At 42.0% G+C, this 19,298-nt stretch overlaps 1 protein-coding gene across 1 annotated transcript in view; it reads left to right on the plus strand.

Annotated features, from left to right (window-relative positions):
* Tes (testin LIM domain protein) overlaps positions 1–19,298 on the plus strand; it is a 295,208-nt gene that overhangs the window by 249,616 nt on the left and 26,294 nt on the right. The window contains exon 2 of the mRNA XM_052173258.1: positions 6,604–6,695. Coding sequence (XP_052029218.1) covers positions 6,669–6,695 — 27 coding nt within the window. The 5' untranslated portion in view covers positions 6,604–6,668. The remainder of the gene's footprint in view (positions 1–6,603; positions 6,696–19,298) is intronic.

Here is a 19,298-nt window from a genome sequence, read left to right on the forward strand (position 1 = left end):
TATTTTTACACACACACACACACACACACACACCCTCATATATTTGCCTGGGCTTGGTGCCACAGGTCTGTAACTCTAACAACTTCAGCTTCTTGGGAGGCAGAAACAGAATAACAAACTTAAGGATTTTCTGGCCTACAGAGTAAGTTGAAGGCCACCCTGAGCAAAATTCTGTCTTGCAATAATAGAAAAAGAGCTGAGACCAGGCTCAGTGACGCAGTGCTTGCCTCATATTTGAGTGTGCTGCATTCCAGTGACTCTCCACAGTTTTAGGTATTTTTTTTTAATTCTTGTAATCATTTCACATTATGCCTCACATATATAGCATCATTTATCTTTAATTCTTTCCTGAGTCTTATAGTCATAATTCAGATATATCATATATATTAAGCTTTTAATGTCTTAGATCTTATTTATAATAACAGGTCACTGGCAGGGACGATGGCTCAGCAGGAAAGGACATCCATCTACTTCCAAGCCTTACAGCTTGAGCTCAATCCCAGGCATAGAGGAGACTGACATCAAGAGGTCATCTTCTGAGCCCACATTTATACTGTGCATCAATATCCATCTTAACACAAGCTAAATATGAAAAAAATGCAAAAACTCTTCCAAATTAAAAACCTATTGTCTTGTTCTATCTCATGACACAATTTTACGATCTTCCTCCATTATCTGTAGGAATATTTTCCTGATCTCCTACTCTTCCTCTTCTCCATACTTCTCTTCCTCTCCCTCTTCTGATAAATTTGTCTGGTTTCTGCTTCCAGAATTTACTGGCATTCATTTTCATGAATTACTAATTTTGTGCTTGCAATCAGGCAAGGTTTAAAACTTTTTCAACTTCGTAGAATCTAGTTTTAGCTTTTATGAAGCCTTGAGAAATCGAGCTGTGTTTGGGGGATTTCCACTCTTAGCTGAGCACATGCACTATAGTTATTGTTACCAAGAGGGTAAAATATAAATTTATTAACATTGCTTATATATTTTAATTAAAATCTAAATAGCCACGTGCAGTTAGCAGCTACCAAACTGGACAATGTTTTTTTCATTTGTCGCTTCTCTGGTGCTCACCATTGACCTCTCGGTCATTATGGATCTTTATTCAAAAAATAGAACAAACAAAAGGAGTCTTGGTTCCCAATGGTCTGTTTTGATACAGTGTAAGGGCTAGATGCCTTCAACTCCTCAAAATTTTAACTGTCTAGAAAACAATCAATCAAACAAACAAACAAACCATCCTGAAATTCTTCATAGTAGTAATTAACCAGAGGTCATTGCGGTTAGCCTGTCCACCAGCACTGCTCCATCAGTTCCTCCCTTCTTTACAGCAGAGATGCTCATATGTGCTCTGTGCCTCTTGGTACTTTGGCCTCATCTCTGGAGTTTTGTTGTTTATGAAATAATTTCTCACCTGCTTTTACTATAGCTCTCCCTGGACTTTTGCCAGCTAGTTTTTGCACTAGGTTTTTTAATGTATGTTTTTAAATAGATTAAGACTTCCCCCACCACTGGCTTGTCTTACTCAAATGCTTTAGATCATATATTATTAGACAAGCTTTTTACATTAAGGAGTACATCATGAACATCACTGAATATGTTTTTAAATGAAGGAAGAATCACCTTAGAGCCCCCCCCCTCATCCAATGACAAATAACTGCTGACACCCCCATAGTTCTCTCATGACCCTTCTCTGTGCATGGTCATTTTTTTCATGGTCGTGACAATATTGGATGTGCAACTCCATGTTCTCCCTTTTCCTATGATGTAACCATTACCAAAAATTGCTGAGTATCACAGTTTTGCAGTTGTGTTAAGTCTAGATGTGGTTCATCCATCCCTCACTAGTCAAGCTCAAGTGTTTGGGCAGTGTAGAGAGCATTCTACATGGCGCATACATTGGTGCCTGTTTTCGGTTGAAGAATGTCACCTATAGGAGAGTCTGTAATATTATCCAGGCTTCTCATGAGTCTTAATAGTCATTCCAGGCTCCCTTAAGCTTTCTTGTGACAAGTGTTAAGCAATAATTATCTTCTCTGAGGAGGTTTATAGAGTTCACAGTAACAATTGAAGACAAAGATGTAGTCACATTTACCTTGTAATCTCACCTTATCTAATACAGAAAATAGTCCAATAATATTCTTTCATATTTATGGTATCTTTTACACATATTTTATCATACATATACAGAATGGAGTAGTTGCACACAGCTGCTCGATCCACATTCAGGTCGTCTGAAATCAACAAGTGCTCTGAATCACTGTTCCGTCTCTCCAGCCCCATATGTATATATTTTTGTGCATGTAGGCCTGTGTACATATCTTCTGTATCTTCAGCCCCAGACCTGCCTGTTGGTTACTAGACCCAGATTCTATTTGTCTTACAAAATTCGTTACATATAAAACTGAACTCATTGCCCATCTCAGGTTCACTGCCTTGCCCTCTTCCATTTCATACAGAAGAGACGTATAAGGCCCACACAACTGCAATACAGGGCAGTCCTAAGATGTGAGGAATCCTAACAGCGTCTAACAGATTTCTTTGATTCCCCAGTCCAACGTGACCTCTTCCTTAGCATCACTGGTAGGTCTTTCTAACTCTCCGAGCCCATCACTGCCTCATTTGGCCCTCAACCTAGCACATGTAGATTCAGCTCGGATGACCTACTCAACCTTCCCTTCCACTGGTTTGCCTTGGGAACCAGGTGTTTGGAAGCTTCTCAATCCTTCCTTTCTTGAGATCTGCTCTATCACTCCCTCTGGGCTTTAGTTTGTGTGTCCTTCAGAGGCCGCTGCACTGGCATCAGCCCAAGTGGATTGGGGATCAGAGGTCCAAACTCCCCCAACTTGGAACAAGGAGAATCTTTCTATTGCCTGGTCTGGAAGCCCATTTCTGGGTCTTTTGTTTGAAAAGAGAATATATCAACATGAGAGCTGAGAGTGTCTTCTGAGACATTAGGAGGTGTAGAAGACAGTTGTAGGAGGAAAAACACCAAGGCTGGTGTAGGGAGAGCAGTGAGATGAGAGTCTGTGTGTCCCCAGACAGGAGCAGTGCTTATGATTTCTGGGGTTATATACTACCTCTGTCTACTTACTCCCAGATACATTTTTGCTGTTGAGTTTTGCAAGACACGTGTCTCCTGATCATATATTGCCGTCTTGTTATTAATTTATCTAACTAGCTCACTTAGGTTTTTGTTACTTGCAATCAAAAAGGGATTATTTACAACACCAGCTTCAACTAGACAAAATCCCAGCATGGGAAGGTGGTAGGTGGGTGCATATCTCACCACTAGCTGAGGAGCTTTTGGCATCTGAGAGATGCCAGGAAGGGAGCATGGATATTTAACATTTTCAAAATACATTATATGAAAGTTTTGAACTATTAATAAAAATATTATTAAACAACACTTATTAATCTATAGCCAGAGACTATTCTTCTGAGAAGTTTTGGGAAACATCCTTAGCACCCCCTCCCCTGACCTTGTCTGTACTACTTTATCTGTAGAACATTGTTGTTGCTACAGGTCAACCTCTCTGTCTGTAGAGAGCATCTATATACAACTTAACAAACAAAACTCCCCAGGCCTGTCTATATTGCTCAGTGTTCATGACAGCACAGAGGTCCAGAAGTGGGTCACTCCCTTCCCTGCTCAGAGATTGTAATTAGATAACCCACTGTCTATGTTTAAGTGCCAAAAATTACATATTATTATTGTCATACGTATTGGTCTACATAAGGAATTTTTTAGTGTGTGTATGTGTGTGTGTGTGTGTGTGTGTGTGTGTATGTGTGTAAAATCTAGTATATTTGCTTATTTTTCTAAGGTTAAAGACATTCAAAACAGAACACTGATGTCTCTATTTGATTGATTTCTCCTCTGCCAGAGAAGGTTGTGTGTTTGGCTGATTTCCCATGAGTTTTGGGGTGGATCCAAGTCAAACATTAACCACAGAACTCCAGTAGGCAAAAAGGAAGTCCCAATTGTTAAGCAGCATGTGCTGCATAACTCGCCAACCATGCACTCCCTAACATTATCAATGACTTCTGCTCAGGGCACCTCACACCTGATCCTTCTCTCTCATTTCACACTGTGGCTAACCCCCCTCCTCTGCCTACCTCCATCCCCCAAGCTCCTTTGTTTGCTACACAGCTTTGATTCTTTCACCCTGGTCTTCTCTCCTCCTTTGAATAGCTTTTTTTTTTTTTAACTCCCTCCTGTTAGCCTGGCTTATTGGTTGTCATTCAGATCTTCAAGAGTTTACCATCCTCCAAGCCATTCTTGTTTCCATCATGGCTTTTAATTAACCCAGGTGGGAAGCTAACTTCCCCAAGTCACCATACCAACATCGGCCTAATCTCTAAATGTTGTAGTTTGGTGTTTCAACATCCCAATCTCAAGGTCAATATATTCAAAACCATACCTTTTACCTGTCAATCTCTGCAGAGACAAATGAACAGCTATATAAACCCTGCCTTGCCCCATAGATTCCTTTCTCCTCTAAATCTTCTGGAGATGATCATGCTAGAAATACATCTGTTTACTCATCTACCATCAAACCATGCCAGTTCTAGCTCCTGATGTCTCCGCCATCTGACACTAAACTCCTTGATAAGAGACTTCACTCCAATTCTCCTAACATTGATCTACCCTGCTTAATTTTTTTTAAATTATCTAAAAATGATTGACAATAATCCATAACTGGCAGGATGAGAAACTCCAATTAGAAACCACTCAATTCCAATGTCTGTCCTTGCTAATGCTATCCGTATAAAGTGATATTGGGAAGGCTTGCAAGGAAGAAAAGGAGGAAGACAAAATTTGATGGAAAACAAAACAAAACAAAACAAAACAAAAAAAACCCCAGAAAACCAAACACTAACACTTCCATAGCATTTTTCTTGATGTCATCTCTGCTATTTCACAAAAAAAGGGCCCCAAGCTTATGTCACAACATTTGCTTAATGGCTATTTTAAACTGATTTCCTGGATGTCTTCTATCTGTTAAGCTTCTTGGAAAAGAAGAAATGTTACTAGACCTCATCAAAGTGCATTAACACTTACTCCAGACAAACTGTAGGCCCATGTCTGTTGAGTGATTTGGGAAAACGCCTTATTTCAATTGAATGCAAAGCAAAAATTATAACAAACTATTCTGATAATTCTGTTAACTGGATACTGTTATCAAGAAAAACAGTGTATAAAGTGTTGGCTAAAGTGTACTTTATAAAGTGTTGTAGTTACCAAATTTCCAGACAGAAAATGAAATGACATCTGAACCCAAGTATCTGCATTATGTGGAGATTTTATTTTTAATATCAAATGCATATATATATGCATATGTTGATGCTGGGCTAGGAGGCCACTTGATATCTAGCCATTAACATTTTCTATGTAGTAGGAACTGCAGAAAATTACTTGGGGCTGGAGAGATGGTTCTGTTGTTAAACGTTCCTGCTGCTCTTGCAGAGGACCTGATTTCAGTTCCCAACCCCCAAGTCAGGAGGCTCACAGCTGCCTGGCACTCCAACCCCAGAAGATTCTACCTATTCTGGGCTCAAAGTGAACCCGCTCTCACAAGTACGCATGCTCACACACAGACACAAAATTACCCCCCCCCCCAAAAAAAGAGCGCGCTTATGTGCCTAAATCAAGATGCTTCTTTTCTTCAGTTCCACATTCTGGAAATTTTACTGGACTTAAGCTCTGTTCCCAGCATGCTAAGGTATTTGAGAGGTGCCTGTACCTCGGGGGCCTACAGATCCCTGCAAGATATGTGATGTAAATTAATCTCTTGGGTCCTCCAAGCCCCAACAATCCAAGATGAGGTTCTTGATCTTAATAGCTATTGAAAGAAAGGATAGATTGGGTTCTTGGCGGCACAGGCTTCTGTGAGATGGGAGTTTGAAAGACTTCACGAGAGAGAAGCAAGAGCGGCCTCGTCTTATTCCACTTAGTAGGTCCAAAAGGGAAGCCTGTTTCTCAAACAACTACACCACTTACTTCTGCAGTAGTTTTCTGTGACCCTCACGTTTTAGTGTGGACTGCTCACAAAACAATGTAGTAGTAGTCTTCGTTGGCATTAAGGATGTGAAAGAAGGTTTCTTGGCAGTGCTCAGGAAAGCATTTGAGAAATGGACATCTCCACCATTCAATAGTGAAAGCAGGGTCCAGAGCTCATCCCCAGGATGCCTAAGGATCTCCATGACTTCTTTTTGTCTCCAAAATCAGCCAAGCAGTTGGTATTGGGAGGATCACTCCTCTTGGCCCGCATGAAAAGTGTTCGGACACACAAGCACAACCACTGAAATGTAAAGGTCTGGGGCTACGTTTCAGCTGGAGGAAAGGCTGCTGCACACAAGTCCGGTGTTGAGCTTTGAAGAAACTAAGTCCCTGAACCCAGGGAACTGCGCAGGGCCCCGCCCCTCGCGGCCCCGCCCCTCACCTTGCTAGCGGCACGCTTGGGCCGTGAAGGTGCGTGCGGCGCGCGCTGATTGGCCGCTACCCAGCGCTGCCCTGCTGCCATTGGCTGCCCGGGCCTCTTTGTTCCAGGTCCTTGCCGCTGCCGAACCGGGCTGCGGAAGTTCGAGGGCGCAGGGTGATAGCGGCGCCGGAGTTCCCGCAGCGGAGATCGCGGACGCGGGACTGAGCCCCTCCGACGCCCAACATGGACCTGGAAACCAAAATGAAGAAGGTGAGTGGAGCGGGCGGCGGGCGTGGTCGACTCACCTGAGTGCTGGAGCTGGCCCGGGTTCCCGGACCAGACCCGGTGGGTGCGGCTGGAGGATGGATGACTCCGCGGACCCCGATCTCTTGGGTGACTGTCGCGGTGGAGCGGGATCCTGCGACTCGACTCAGTTGTCGCTGCGCCTGAAACTTTTCTGAAAACCTTTCGGCCACGCCTTCCCCCAAACCCCGGGTGAAGTCTAGGCGAGTTGGTGGCTGACACCGCTTCCTGCCTGGGGAAGCTGCGCTCTGGAGAGCTTGTGTGATTCAGAGATGTGGCTTTGACGTCCTCGTCCCCAGCAGTCTGGCTGCCCCAGGCTCTCTAAAGTGGCTGCTGACTGGTGGCACTTCCTCCACACCCGCGCATGCTGATAACTTCTGAAGTGATGACTTTTGGAGGAGGGGGAGTGTGTGTGTGTGTTTCACTTATGGCTTGAGTGCCAAAACACAGTCTCCTTCTTGCGGAGTTAGTTCTCAGAGAAAATGCTGTGTGGCAGCCAGCCGCAAACAGCCAAGTCATTGCAGGTGCTTAGCCACCCCGCCTGTGGAGCACCCTCGTGGCTGTTCCTGGTGTCCCGGGCTAAAGGCCCTACCTGAGGAGCTCCGAGATCAGGTCTCAGGTCGCCTGGGAGAAAGGGGTGGGGACCAGACTATGACTCAAAAGAACGCTGACGTCACGTTCTATTGTAACATTCGACCTTACAGGTCTTGTCCTCGGGAATTGCGCCGGTTTACTTTCAAGTAAATTTAAGTTAGTGGTCATTTATCAAATAAGGAAGGAAGTTGTGCAGAAGAAGAAAGACGAGTTGAGAAAACTTTCTTCTCCTGCTGCTTTGCAGTTGCAGGTTCATCTTCTAAAAGGGAGTTTCTATTTTGTGCCAGAATTGAATGTTTCAAATCGTACTCAAATGTAAGGTAGGAGGTTAGGAAGACGTTGAACAATAAAAAAAATTGAACCTAGGAAACAGTTCCTCTTCTGATTAAAATCAACACTCAGAAGGGAAGGGAAGAGCAAGAAATAGAAGATGCTTTCTAGTCTCTTCCTGTTTGATATTTGTTCTTTTAACGTGTTTTTTTAGTTACCTGTGCTTGCCACTTAGAAAACACCTGATGTAACGTGTAGTCTTCTGTTGATAAACACACTGACCTTGCTGAGTTTTTAGGCATTTGTCCCAAATGGTAGGATGGCATTGTTTGGAAATGCTGTTTTGAAAACTACTTTGTAAAAGTGGGAATTCCTTGAAGGGAGAAATAAATGAGCAAATCAGAGGATTGTTAAGATAATGACAGTTATGTGGAATGCTATCTTGGTGGATGTATCTTACTCTCATGTTTGTCAAACGCAACAGGATGTAGGATGCACAAAAGTGAACTGGAGTGTGGAATCTGAACTTGGGGCATAATGATGTGTCAATGTGTCTCATAAATGGCTGCCTCTGAAGCAGAGCGTTTTTGATAGTGAGGGGGCAGGCTGGACATGTGAAGACAAAGACCATTGAGTGGTTTCACACCTCTGCTCAGTTTTGCTGTGAACCTAAGAACTAATTTTTAAAAGTACTCTAAACAAAACAAAACAAACTCTTGGAGACAATAATTCTTAAAAAAAAAAGTCCAAAGCTAAGAATCAAATGGTTTACAAAGGTTAAAAAACGTGCAGCTATTTACGAGCAGTTTTCTGAAGTCTTGTTTATAATAAATAATTTTTTTCAAATGTGGCATTGCTATCCTCCTCCATCACGCCTTTACTTTAAAAGGATATCTTTTTCAACCAAGTGCCTTTACCGTATCTGTAAGCCTATAGCTTTACATCCTGGCTCAAGAAAAAAAAAAGATTTCAGAAATTTAAAGAATATGCAGTATTGTTAATACATTCTTATTTTATGACACTGTCATGTCTTGCGATTCTCAGAAGGGTCCTCTATCAGTAAATGACTAAGAAACCCAAACAGTGACCCATTTTTAGTGGATTGTATAAAAGGTTCCCTTGTACAAAGTATTTTGAAGATTCCAGGAGTACATTAAACCAAAAGAGTATATTTCTCAAAAGAAATAAGTATTTAGGAATTCTTCTACTTATAAATTGCTTTCTAACACACTTAAAGAAATATTCCAAGACTTTTTGTCTCACTTCCATGGCTTTCCCCCTCATTTTCCAATCTAAATTTTTGTCAGACCTTCTTAAGTACACAAGAAAAGCCATGATTTGAATGTACAGTTGAAAACAAAGGCACTGTGGAAATGGAAATAAAAATGCATTTAAATTAAAATCAGTTTGACTTGTAGCTTGAGATATGTGGTATTTTCCCCTTCCAAAAGCTCTTACATTGTATTGTTGATTCAGAAGGAATTTTTTTCCAGGCAGATGGAAAATATTATTTGTTTTCCATTAACATGTTCTGTAAAAAGAATTAAGTCTTTACCTTTCAGTGACCTAGGTGGGTTTAACTATTGTAAGAGTTTTGGTGGGTAAAAGGAATGATTTCTCCATGAATTTGCCCTTGGGTTGATTAGCAGTTACATACCATTATCACAGGGACACTGGCTTTCATAATTGCTGTTTTTCTGTATTTTGTTTTGTTTGAAGTAAGTGAGCTGTTGCTAGGATGTGGCAGCTAGTTTGTCTACATGGGGTTTTATTTCAACAATATTTTAGAGAAGAATTTGACTTTTATGTTCATACCGTATCCTTTGAAGCACTCAGCTGGACCCTGTCCCCGTATCTTGCATCCCTTTTACTTTGTGTAAGTAAAAATCTGCATCTGATTGCAGAAATAAACAATGGCTGAGAGGTAGGAACGGCCTCATTTTTGTGGTGAGCGGGAAATCATGGCCCATCAACAGCTGCTTTCCCTCAGAGCTGCTCTCTCTGAGAAAATCAAATTTTATTCTTTCACAAATATACAGAGAGAACGACTCCAGTGATTTCCATTATACTGCCTAAAGTTGCTGCAGGGTTCTCATTTGACTGTATTATTTTAAAAATCTTATGCTGACATCTTAGGTATTTTTCTTGAACTTCTTTGTTTCTTTAACTTTACTTTAGGAAGAATGAGATGCGTCTTAATATGGAAGACCACTAACAACATGAAGTCCCCCTCTGCCATTCAGATTTGTTTAAAAACCTTTTATTGCCCCAAAATGGATAGGAAGTCCAAGTGGCCTTGGAAAAGCTTCAGAACTACAGAGATTATTGCATTAGATAGAGAATGAGCCTTTTCTTGTAGGTGGTCCCTTAATTAAGTGAATAAAAAGGCAAGTAGGTGGGAATCTGGGTCCTCAAGTCTAGTTAGCATCTTGACATGGCATGAATCCTTCCTTGCTGTAGAAAACCGATGATGCAAAAACTACAACCCTCATCTTAAAGAAAAGAAAAGAATAAAGAAAAAGTAAGGAAAGAAGGAAGGAAGGAAAGAAGGAAGGAAGGAAAGAAGGAAGGAAGGAAGGAAGGATTTATTTATTCTGGAGCCATTTTGAGTGACCGCGGCCCAGGAGCACAGATTTAAGCTACCTTACACTCCACATTTTAACGTGGAGGCAACTTTGTGAAATCTTATAATTTTATAGAACAAAGTCATATCTGAAGGCAAATTTAAAATATATCAGAGATACAGTCGCATCAAGATGGGGGGAGATTTTCTGTAGGCCCAAGATGCAAGATGCTATCTGATGACATTCTTAACTTTTGAGTTGCTGTGAGATAATGGTCTGCTAATTTCATAGATTCCAAAAGGCTTCAGTCTATTAGGTGTCAGATCACACACAAATGGGCTGGGCACGGCTATTCCAGAGGGCTAGAATTAGCCCAAGATAAGGCAATTAGCATCTGCGCCTTCATTCTGCCCCTCCCAATCTCTCTATAGTACTAAAATTCCAATCAGTCAGTCACTCTGCAAACACAGCTTGTTTTCAGGAGTTTTTGTTCACAACACACTGCACACACATTTTCTTCAAGACTCATTGGTATAAATTGGAGGAAAGGGAGGGCTCAGCTTTAGAGGTAGATGCTTTGACTCAGAAACCACAGAAGAAAGGAAAGTGGCTCTTACCTAAACCCCTGTTTCTTTTCCTGCTGCTGTGCTAAACTACCCTGACTGAAATAATTGAAGGAGAAAGCTAATAGCTCAAGAATAAAGTGCATCATAGTAGGGAAGACAAGATGTTTGCAGCTTGGTGGGACTGCTCACAGCAAATCCATGATGCGAACACACAGCCAGGAGTATGCACTGCTTGTCAGCTCCTCTCTTCCATGTCTGGATACAGCATAGGGGAGCTGATGCTACCTTCCCACCCTCATTAACCAAATAAAGATGATCACCCACTGGCATGCTCAGAGGTCTATCTCCTGGGTGACTTTAAGATCCTGTCAGACTGACCATAAACACGGATAGTCACAACTATGCACTCCTTCGTAAATAACATTATATAGTGTTCGTATTTCAAGTTCACTACTAAACCTTATGCATTCTTCAAGGTCTGTCTTATTGTAACTAATGCACCCACTCCTAGGAAATCTCCCATGTTCCCACCTACCAAAAAAAAAAAAAAAACCCACTGATTCTAAATTCCCAAAGCATGTTTCTTTAACACTTAAGATAGTCGATTTCTAGATGACAGATACATTTATAGCTTCACCTTTTTACCTGGATATTAGGTTTGAGAGATAAGTTCATATTTTATAATACTTGATAATTTTGGTTCTTGTTCAAAACTGTCTTCTGAGGGCCATGGTGGCATTTTTGATGAGGAAGAAACCCCAGTTCGGGTTACATAATCTGAAATTGAAGAGCCTTACTATGAACTTGAACCATAATCCTTAGAATTCATCTTCCTTTTATCATGCAATCTACCTTTGCAGTCTTTTATCCCCCAGCCTATTCACTATGGTGAAGTAACAGTAACTATATCATGCAAATAAAGTATGATAAATTTGTGCTTGATCATTTTAAGAAATTATGTTTGAAGAATTATGTTTCTCTACCAGTAAATTTATCATCTTATCCTGCTGGGTTTTGTATGCTTAGTCCATATTTGAAGTTGCCAGATAGAATTCTCCAAAGGTTGAAGGTTCATGAAAAGACAATCCTGGGAGACTTTTACAGGCAAAGAAACTCCAATAGCATCATCCCTCACCACCATCTAGGACTCTTCCAACTTCTCAGTTTGTGTTGGAAGCAGAAGAGTAATTTCTCTCTTGTCCTTATCCAATGTGGTCCTGAGCAGTAGTGAACCTATGTCAGGCACAGCATCTGCAGAGGTCCTGGTGAGCTCTGGAAGTTCTCTACCTCCTGAACTTCATATTTGGTAGAAGTCTCCACATTTTGTGAGTAGGAAATGCATTTTCCAATGGCAGATGCTCTAAGTTTCACTGGCATAGTAGACCAGACAGCTAGCAGCAGAGAAGAAAACAAAACAAAGGAAAACAGAAGACACCCTTATGTTGAGGAAGCTATTACAGTTCATTTTCCTCCTGCTTACAGAAACGATGCTTAAGGAGCAGTGAGAAACACCAAAATGGTGGGCTGTCTCTTGAATTTGCTATGGAAATACTCAGCTTAGATCTAATATTAGGGGCCATCACTGCCAACAGTCTACCAAGTAGAGTACTCCATGACAGTTAAAAATCACGCAAGTGTGTACATGAATAGATATGCACCCGTACACAGGAAGTAGTATGGTGTGTTCTGTCAATGAATATCAGTGAATTCCACAAGGAAGCTAGTGACATGGGACTTACACGGGAAGTGTTACTTTCCTTGGTATATGGAGAAATGAGAAACAAGATCACTCACTGTCTCAAATAAGCATCACGTCTCAAATAAGATTTGTCTCTTAAAAAATGTTCTGTTTTTTAAAAATTATATCTAGGGCTGGTGCAGACTGTGGTGTTATAGGACGAAACAAAAAAGACACAGATTTTATAGCCATGGAATAGTAATAGAACAAGAATAAATAAAATTAAATGACAGATGACAACCAGCAGAGCTAGGATTACAACCTCCTCTGCAGCCTTTCAAAGTTAGCAGTATCCTGGATCTCTAACACAGTGGGGAGAACTTGGTAAAGCAGTCTTCCATACGGGAATGTGGAGACTCGCATAGTGAAATGAGGCAGTAGTCATTATGTCCCTGTACTTCTGAGATATTCAATCTTTGGATGACATATGCTCCGAGAGGAGAGTCAGTCTTGGATTCCTGTTTGCCATGCTCAGAAGGTTGTGAGTGGAAGCTACTGCCATGGTAACTAAAGTCTATTAGATCATTAATGTTCATAGGCATATAGGAGACTATTTCTGCTTTTATAAGATGATGAAACATTTGAGAAATTACATGATTTTCATTAAGGAAACTAAAAAAAACCAAAACAACAACAACAAAAAAAACCAAAGAAATACTAAACAAGACTAATCAAATGAAAAACAGGTTACCAAACAGCCTTTCCAGGTCAGGAGTACTAAGCACTCAAGCCCTGTGCTAGAGACTGGAATGTAAAGATTATGTTTTTCAGCAACCCAACTATAGCCTTTGGCTCATGTATAAAACAGCTACCTCTAACTTTTATTTTCTGAGTGTCCCGTCCACTTAACTTCCTGTTTAAATAATTGCCCAGAGTAATACAGGGCACATGAAATCATAATGCTTCCCGCTTTTATTTGGCTCCCAAGGTAAAAGGGATACTTTACCATCTTCAGTTTCTCTGAGCCTTTCCCAGGAAAGTCTGAGCTTTGACCAGGTTTGGGCAAGGCTTCAGGGTGGAGAGTGTTTGGTGTGATTCTAGGTCGTGGGGGAAGGAGAGATCGGCTGCTCAGTGACAGAAAGGCTGGATGAAGCTCTTGACTCATCCTCAAACCAGTAGTGATTCAGCTTGGTGTTTATCTTAAAAACTATAAAAAGGAGTTTCCAGGAGTTTATTACATAGCTTCTTATCTGAACGGTGGCAAGCTGAGCACGGAAAACTGGGCTGGAAGCCTCGAATGCTTTGGTGGAGAGTCGGTAATAAGTCAAAGCCACTGGAACTTTTTTTTTTCTATTTTCTTTTGCTTTGTCTGATGATAAAGCGATATTGTGTTTCCGGGAGAGAATAAAACAACATTGTGTCTCATTGCAGAATGGTCAGGCAGATGTTACGGTAGACTTTTGGTTTTATATGGACACATCATCATGATAGCCTGACAGAATGAGTCACTGAGGTAGAGGGTGTGTGTTTTTCTTTTATAAGGTTCTGGCCTCTAGTAAAAGTAACTGGGACTCCTCAAAAAGTTATGCTTTGTTTTACATAGAGGATATTTAAAGAGGTTTACATATAAGATGATAGACTCTAAACTAGACTTTCACCCACATCCCTTGTGGAGTTTATGTAGTCTAGAATTCTAGGGTGTAAGCATTAGGAAGGAAAAAAAGGGTCTGGAATGAGGGGCAAGCAAGACAAATATGTAAATTTACCACAGTGCTGGCTAGGCTGGAATGAATGTAATAAAATTATTTCTTTGATCTGGTAAGGAACAAACGCCGTTTTAAGAAAAATCTGTCATGGGCTGACTTTCTAAAACTTTCTAAAAGCAACAAAACTGAGTTACTAAAATAAAAACACACTAAGCTGTTTGAAAAACAAAGCAAACAAAACAAAACAAAAACATCGTTAAAGGCTGTCTAACCTCGATAGGAGAAGATCTGCCTAGTCCTATGGTAACTGGATAGCCCAAGGTGTCTAGATCCATGAGAGGCCTCCCCTGCTCTGGAGAAGAAAGGGAGGTGGGGATGGGAGAGGAGGGGAGGGGAGAGGGAGAGGAGAGGAGGGAGGATGCAAAGTAAATAAATAAAATAATTTATGGGAAGAAGTTGTTAAAGGCGAAGATATAAGGTCGTCTAAGTGCTCAGTGGCTCCGGTCGTATGTGTCAGAGTGGACTGGTGAGTCGATGTGCCGACTGCCACATTTGGAAGAGCCCTGCAACAATGGGACTGCAAACAACTGTAACTGAGTCACCAGACAAAAGTCGCTAACTTCCACTGGGTAGACTGGGGGTGTTCTCTTGAGGAAACAAGTCCTAGACAATAAGCAAAGCGTCATTAGGCAAGAAAAAATGCACTTCACAGAAAGACTGAGCAGCAGGAGGCAAAGGTGCTGGGCAGGGAAAGTCAGGAAGTGCGCCCTTGCTCAGAGTTCACCCCGTTTAGCAGCTGCTAATTGGCCCTTTGAACGGCACCCTGAGATCATGGAAGCTGCAGCAATCTGTAATTCTCCCAGGGTCAGGTTTTAATTGAGGATTTATGAGGATGAGCTGCAGCATCCCAGCCCACTGCTGTGGATCTCAGGCTCTTTGCTCTGACATGGGTTCGTATTTGAATTTGGTAAGTTGTTTCCATCCGCTGGTAATAAAGAGTGCACCCCACATCAGTCTTGGCTGGGCTGGGCTGACAGCTGTGGCTTGGCATCGCCCTGCCGCTAAGCTTTTGTCTTCATTATATCTCCAACTAACTAAGGGTTTGTTTGCTCTTCTTCAAAGACTGATAGGCAAAGTAGACTTAAATCTCAGCAGCTCTGAGCTGGGGTATTAGGATCCCCAACCTACAACCCTACTCTTCATAGTGAGACCTCTGCCAGGAGTCCTGCTATGCTGGAAACCAAACAGGTAGGAAGCCAGTGAAGAGCATACCAGCTCCTCAACAGCCAATGTAGTAATATTTGGTGGTGTTCTAGAACTTTCCTAGTGACTAAGACCTCCAGCCCTTCTATAGTTTGGTTTCACAACCCTTCTTCTTTGCAGCCAAAGCTCTCTGCAGCTCTTCATAGGCTAAGTTCTTTCCAGTCTTTGCCCCCTGCTTGTTGGTAACTCTTGAGCCCATCTCAAACTTGGATATGCCTAGGACCAAAAGTTTGTCCAGTTGTCAATGTAGTGCTTTCTGCCTGTAATGAAGACCACAGGTGGGCTACCAAACAGTCTTAATGAGGTTTACCGAGGTCTGGGCTGCAGCATCAGTGGATAATGCCAAGGATTCTCCTAGATCATTCATGAATCACTCACTGCAGGGGAAGGAAGAGGGGTGAGCAGATTCTGCACACACACTGTCATGGGTGGACTATTGCTTCTTCCAGTAGGAGGGAAGATGGATGGACGATGCCCTAGTGTTCTACGCAGGGTCATCTGAAGCTTTCACAACAGAATCAAAGACTCCTGAGGTGAAGGTGCATGTGGAGAAGCAGGCATGATAGTCACAATATTCCATGTAATTGGAATGTGTATCTTTGCCTTGATGGGTTTAATTTCTCTGGGCCATCAGATAAGGAGAAGCCATGAGGGTGTGTGTTTGTGTATGTGTCTAGGTTTGGTTGGTTGGTTTTGGTTTGGTTTGGTTTTTTTTGAGGTAGGGTCTTACTCTACTAAGCTAAAGCTCACTACACACCATAAACTGGCCTTGAATTCAGGGCAGTCCACCTTTAGCCTTCTAAATTCTAGGATTTCACATATGAGCCACTTCGCTTAATATTTTTAATATTTAATATTTTTAAGATGGGGTCTTAATGTAGCCCATGCTGGCCTTTGTCAATTTTCTATGTCACCAGTGGTGACCCTGGACACGTATGATTCTTTTGCCTCTACTTTTACGTATATCAGAATCACAGGTGTCCTCCATCTTACCATGTCTAGCTTTTAAAACAGCTACACCTGTTATGACAGTAGTTCAAGGAACTTCCCAGGGCTCTGAATGGCAGTTGAGTAGCTGAATGGGAGTGATGTTGCCTGAATATGGTGAGGCTACCATTGTGGTTGCCATGTGCAGCCTGTAGGCCTCCTGGAGCATCACAACGCCCAGCCCATTCATCCACAGCCCATTCATTCATTCACAGTCCATTCATTCACAGTCCAGGCGGGCTCTGGAACAATGGAAGGCACAGAGCTACTCCCTGGGTGGTCTTCACCTCTATCCCACCTGGGTTACTTACTCAGTTCTCTACCCAGCATCCCTGAGACCAGAGGTATAGAAATAGTCTGACAGCTGTCAGTCAAGTGCCCATTAAGCAACTGTACTGCCCGAGCCCAACAGCCTTACTCATAATGAGGAGAACATCAGGGCATACTTAACGGAGATCTTGCACAAAATTAAATCTTCTTTTGCAGTGAATTTCATCTAACGATTTCTAACTTCTGGCCGGATCTCCTTAAAAAGGCTTGGCACCTTCTGATCTGCCTCCCTTAGATCAGCCAGTACTTGTAGCAAAAGATTAGAACAGTAAAGGGCAAGCAAGAACACTATTAAGCCTTCCTTATCCCAGGGCAACTGCATATTCAAGTCCTAAATGTACGAAAGACATCCAGGCAAGCAAGGGCAGGTGATGGCAGTGACGTGTCATTAATTCAACATTGGAATGGCATTCTGATGTGTACAGTAGTGGGACTGGTGAAAACGGACTTGAGAGTTCATTTTTGAACATGTCTGCTGTGTTGAGAATCTGCACTGCAGTAGTGTCCCACACAAGTACTGACTACTGCTCTTTCAAATCCAAATCTTTGGGCCTTGTAGAAGGCTGTGAACTTTGCAGTATTTCTTTCTTGATTTTTTTTTCAGAGGTTCCATTTTCAATCCAGCCACTGTTCTGCTAACTGTAAGACATAGATCTTCCCACATTCTATTTCAGCCAGACCCTGTTCCTTCCATGTGGCATGAAGAGATGTAGAACTTCTTTTTTGAAGAGATTTTCTGAAGGTGGGCTACAAGGTGTAACCTTTTAAATATTACAACAAATTCAGAGTGTGTTACAGAAGTGTTCAGGCCATAGTGCAAGGGTTAAAATATGTCAGTGCTAATCGGATGCGAGTGTCCAAAGAGAAATAGGCCCAATGTAAAGGAAGAGGAGACAAGATATATTTACCCCAACTCTGCATTCTTAAAATGTCATACACAAGGCGATAGAATTGTTATTTCATGTGACTTCTGAGAACCAGATGAATTCAGTCAGATCATTACATCATTTACTAGGCACCCGATGGGATCATCGAGAATTTTGCAATGACATACTTCAGCAGACTGGCCACTGTGATACTCTTCTGCAACACGGGGGTTTAAAGGAAGCATTGCAGGGCTTGGTGTTTCCCCCACACACATTTCAATCCCAGATGTGATAATTGCTTGTTAATTTGAACAGGGCTTTCCCCCCCTACAACTTTGGTTTTGATAAACTAATCTGTGAGATGCTGAGAGTACTCTGTAATTGTTACCTGTTTTTAATTCTCTGTTAAAGATGCTTAGGTGCCTCTTAGCACTAATAAGTCAATGTCCAGAGACGCAGAATTGTATCAGGTTTTTATTGTATCCTGGAATCTGTTCTTGGTGCTTGCTTCCTCTGGGTGTTTACAACTGATAAAGTTACTTAACCCTCTAAAGTTTAGAGTCTAAATGTAACCACATCCTCATCCTTAACTACCTAGGTTACCGAGAGTGCCAGTATACAGAGAGTCAGAGTATTTGAAACTAATATTTTAACGCACTGTATCTGGAGCCTACACATAGAAAACACACAGTTATCATCAACACCACCATCATCAAAACTCAATGTACAGGGAAGAAAACCAAGATCACCACACCATTCACTAAGCACCTGATGGGATTATCAAGAATTTTGCCATAACATACTTCAGCAAATTATTGCTAGCTGGTGCTTTGCTGAACACAAATACTTCTTTGCAGCTCAGTAACCTGGGATCAGCTACATTACTGGATTTAATTATTTTCCTTTTCCAAGCTGGGTTAAGTTCTTAACATGAACTACTGATGAGAGTGTCAAGGATCAGGGTCGGGGGTTGCTGTGTGTCTCTTTACTGCTTGATTACAAGAATTCCATAGCTCTTTGCAGTCCTTCCCATTAAAAATGCAATCTGTCTTCCTCCCCTTTGTCTGTACTGCTGGTGCCCCCTTGGCCCAGTATGGGGTACTGAATGGGCTACTGTCAGCTCCAGCCTTGGGCTCCAGCAGACCTTGCTTGTCTCTCCCCGCTTCCTTGCAGCTCTGATCCTATTTTGGGAAGTAGCCAGGCCGGCCAGAGGGAAATGAGAGGCCACAGAAACAGATGAGAGGTCTCAGCAGGAGCTCCCCTGAACCATTTGCCCCGAGGTGAACAGAAGCACGGCTGGCTGCTGGCCCAGCTAGCTGACCCCAGCTCACACCATGGTTGAAGCACAGACAGAACAAGCAGGAAGGACAGAATAAACAACTATCTTTACCGGTGAACGTACAGGCTTTTAGGCACCAACTCATGGCTGGGAGAGTCTTATCTCCTTCCTGTAGTAAGAGGTGTGGAAGGAGTCATGGTGGTGACTTTCTTCAACTCTGAATTATTTATCCAGCCTAATAATATTCTGTGAACAGGGAAGAGTCAAAAAGAGTGGACATCGCTTCTGTGACATCACTCAGGACTGGGGAATGGCCCTCTTACTTAACTTTAGTTTCTTTGCTTGTTCCACCAGGGTAAAGGGTGATTGAATTTGCATGCAACTGAAATTTAATAGTAGCTCTAAGTAGAAAGTATATGCATGCTTGGAAAGTGACCTGATGTTCCCGAACCATTACGCAAATACAA

Source organism: Apodemus sylvaticus, chromosome 2 (genome assembly GCF_947179515.1).
Source record: "Apodemus sylvaticus chromosome 2, mApoSyl1.1, whole genome shotgun sequence".
NCBI classification, from domain to species: domain Eukaryota; kingdom Metazoa; phylum Chordata; class Mammalia; order Rodentia; family Muridae; genus Apodemus; species Apodemus sylvaticus.